This window comes from Olea europaea, chromosome 3, assembly GCF_002742605.1.
Source record: "Olea europaea var. sylvestris chromosome 3, O_europaea_v1, whole genome shotgun sequence".
Taxonomy (NCBI): Eukaryota; Viridiplantae; Streptophyta; class Magnoliopsida; order Lamiales; family Oleaceae; genus Olea; species Olea europaea.
The window spans coordinates 21,154,698-21,158,479 of NC_036239.1; the positions used below are offsets into that span (position 1 = coordinate 21,154,698).

The following is a 3,782-nucleotide window of genomic DNA, read 5'->3' on the forward strand; positions in this document are numbered from 1 at the left end:
CAATCATAACATTTTTTTCACTATTATTTTGCAGTCATAATTATGGGATATTTGTGATTTTGTACGCTTTATACATCATTCGTGACGGACGATGTTCCATACCGCATAGATTCGACATTAACAAGTGTAGATTGAGTATTGCTGCACTACTCTACAAATATCGGAAGATGTACGTGAAGCATACGAAGCAGGGATTAATGGGAGAGATGATGGTTATAAAATGATATCATGTGTGTTAGGAAGATGAAGTTTTAGTTGGTAGCTTTTGTGATCTGTGCACACATGACTTTTTATATTTTTGTCGTTGTTTCTCAAGTGGATTTGTCTTGTTGCTATGTACACGAATTTTTTCGTGCGGAATATATGACAACATCACTTTTCATATTATAAAATGTAGTAATTATTTTTCACAGGAATTGCTTTGGTCAACTGTTATTTTTTTATTACAGGTTATTTTGAGTTTATATGCACATGGATGGTCACATTTGAAGATTGGTCACAGATCATGAGTTGCTTTGCACTGGATCACCGATTACGTAATCACAGGTAGTTAATGTACATGGTTTTTTATTGTTAGAAAAGGTCACAGATAACAAAATTCAGTACAACATGACTTTTTTTAGCCAAATTTAATTCCTTTTGCATTATTGGTCAGAGATAACCCTATTTTGTGTCACATGTTATCACATTAAGTCCCAAAACTGTTTGGTGATCACATGTATTTATTATTGGTCACATTTCACTAGGATTTAGGTCATGTGTTCATCATATTTTGGTCACAGAGTTGTTAGGAAGTCACATGTCAATTTTTTTTCCAAACCATTGGTCATATATTTTTGAAGTTTGATCACGTGCATGTGTATGATTTATTAGGTCACAATTATGAATTAGCAATGATCACATAATGCAATAACAGAGGTTATGTATTTTACATCAGGTCACATGTCTTGCTGTGTGAGGAATAGGGATTCACAGTCAACTAGATTACATAACTTTTGACCATGTCTGAATGATTATATTAACAAACAAATACTTAGACTCAAATAAGATTTTGCACACTTGGAAAAACAATAGTCACATATAAAGTCAATCTTGTATTACAAATGAATATTTCAAAAACACAATGGTCACATATATTCTGTGGTATTGCAATGTATTGTATTGACTAATATTAGCTCAATGGGACAAGACTGAAGCATCTCCTACGGTTATGACCTCTTCCTCTTCTCAGTTGGCCTTTCACAACTCCACTTCTGGTTAGGAGCTAACACAATTTCATGTAGCAATGTCCATTCGCTTGGATTTCTAGCAGGATATATAGAGTCTTTGTAAGCGTTCAAGTATACGTCACGTGTGTAATAATAAGAACAGAAAGTATATGGATCCCTTTTTGTATTTGCAATTACAGCCAATGCGTGTGTACATGGTAACAAATCAACTTGTAGCATCCTGCATGTGCATGTCTATTTCTCAATATCAACAAAGAAAGTTGTCTTATCACCGCTAATAGAAAATACCGACTGGTTAGAGAGGGAAACCTGGGAGAATATAATCAAATGAACAAATTTCATTAGTTCAAACAAGTATCTATCCAACAGTCACTGTCTTGAGGTGTATGTTACAAATTATATATCTGGGCAGGTCATAACTGCACAGTTTAATGTCACAGAATTATATGGAAAGGTCACATGCAGTTGCATAGTTTAATGTCACAGGATTGTATAGGAAGGTCACATGTAGTGAGTTCAGGTCACGTATATAAAAGGTGCATAAGTAGACAAATATATGTTATAACATATGTGCATTTCAAGTCACATTAGTTTATGCAGTTGTCGTATGAGTAGTTGTGATCGTCAAAATTAAAACTTACCCTCAAGTTCTTTAAATCTATACTCATTTTTCTGATCTCGTTCTCGTATTTGATTGTCAACTTTGTGAAAGTCCCATGTGCGTTGTCTTTGTGTTTACAAAACCAATTTTGCGTAATTTGTCGTAATGACTCCAGCAAGGATACAATTGAATAATTTCTGGCTGCCTTCGTGACTACATTGAATGATTTCACGATGTTCGATGTCATTGTTGAATACCTATTTTCTGGGTAATATGGATTTGTGACCACTTTTCAGGTCTAACATCAGCCTGCAAACATGTATTGTATTGATTAATATCATATAACTACAATATGTAACCATTCCAATGTTTTGTGAAAAATTACATTGAAGTACTACAATACCAAGTAAGCGCTAATCTTTTGATTCATTGTGTCCAGTTGCCGCATATAATATTCGAACTCTTCCAATGTGTAAGTTCTGACAGCGGAATTGAAAGCTTGTGTAACATTTTGTCTAGATTTCTCAAAATGTAACTTCAAGTTCTGCAGCAAATGATACAAACATATACCATGATAGGTTCCCGAATACACATGTTCTGTTGCATTCTTTATACTATTATGCCGATCCGATACAAAAAACAGCCCTTTTGTGTTCCCGTACGCCTTTTTCAGGTTTTTTAAAAATCATCTCCAAGATTTGTCGTTCTCATTATCTCTAATCCCAAATGTAAGGATGAATACACTGTTACTTGCATCTTGCGTACACACTATGAAAAGAGTACATCCATAGTGACCATTCAAATACGTACTATCAACCACAATTAGAGGCCTACAAGGTTTCCAGCCGTATATTAATGCACCAAGTGCCATAAAGCAATACTTGAAGCGTTTGTGACTGTCAACCTCCAAGTTTGTGACCGTCCCAGGATTCTTTTGTCGAAACATGTAGAAAAAGCTTGGTATGTTATCAAACGAATCAGTCGGATCACCTCTTATCATCTTCAGGGTTTGCTCGCGAGATCTCCAGGCTTTCGAATAATTTAAATAAATCCCATAAGTATGCAACATATCACTGCATATATCCTTCGATGCGTATATAGTACGAGACGACGTATACTTGTACTTGATGTTAGCGGACACAACTGTAGATGATAGCTGCCTGTGTGACCCCAACACTACATTTGATGCACATGTGTGACTACCAATCTTCCGAATCTTAAACAGTTTCGTTTTACCCCATTTCGATACTCTGCATATCCAACTATATCCCTCTTGTGAGCACCTCACAACATATTCTTTGTTGTCTGACCGTTCCATCATAAACTCAAACATATTCTGTAACATTCCGAAATTTTTTTTTAAGAAAATAAATAAATTATTATATTATTTTGAAAGTGAGGGATTAAGGTGAAATAAATATTAATATATTATATATTTGGGGTCAAATAATTGGATTTTGATAAAGTAATGATATGTATATCAATATTAGACTCATTTCGAAGGTCGTAATTAATTAGAAGTCTATGACTCGAGAAAAGTTATTTTGGATAAGAACGTATTAAGTTATACCCAATTGAAAGAAAACAAGATAAATATAATTTTATATAGTTTTAACCCATTTTGAATTTGATTGATTGGCTACCACATTTTTATTGGATAGGAATGGTAGTTCTTTTAGATGAAATAAAATAATGATAAAGTACAATTTTTTTATGATACGTGCCACATTGTATTTGACTTTATCAAATCAAAGTTTTGGTTTATCTACTACTCTAGCCTACACCTATAAATACTAGGCAAGGATTTCATATTTTACCACACCAAAAAATATGAACACGTGAAAGAGAGAGAAGAAATAAAGAGAGAGAGAGAGAGAGAGAGAGAGAGAGAGAGAGAGAGAGAAAGAGGAAAGAGTGTGTGAAAACAGAAATTTGTCATACATCAACTATCA

At 34.0% G+C, this 3,782-nt stretch overlaps 1 protein-coding gene across 1 annotated transcript; it reads right to left on the minus strand.

Moving 5' to 3' along the window:
• Nucleotides 1-2,073: 2,073 nt before the first annotated feature.
• LOC111379868 lies at nucleotides 2,074-3,163 on the minus strand. The gene is made up of 3 exons (XM_023003308.1): nucleotides 2,600-3,163; nucleotides 2,234-2,374; nucleotides 2,074-2,139 (listed from the first exon to the last, which is right to left on the minus strand). Exons 1-3 carry the CDS (start codon nucleotides 3,161-3,163, stop codon nucleotides 2,074-2,076), a joined length of 771 nt encoding a protein of 256 aa, XP_022859076.1.
• Between the last annotated feature and the right edge of the window lie 619 nt (nucleotides 3,164-3,782).

Bases quoted from the DNA above. Each gene is read 5' to 3' on its own strand.
- LOC111379868 (XM_023003308.1), bottom strand. From the start codon at position 3,163: ATGTTTGAGTTTATGATGGAACGGTCAGACAACAAAGAATATGTTGTG. The intron at 2,375-2,599 runs GTGTGTACGCAA...CATTTGCTGCAG, and splicing joins ATGGATGTACTCTTTTCATA to AACTTGAAGTTACATTTTGA. The intron at 2,140-2,233 runs GTATTGTAGTAC...ACATGTTTGCAG, and splicing joins AAAAGATTAGCGCTTACTTG to GCTGATGTTAGACCTGAAAA.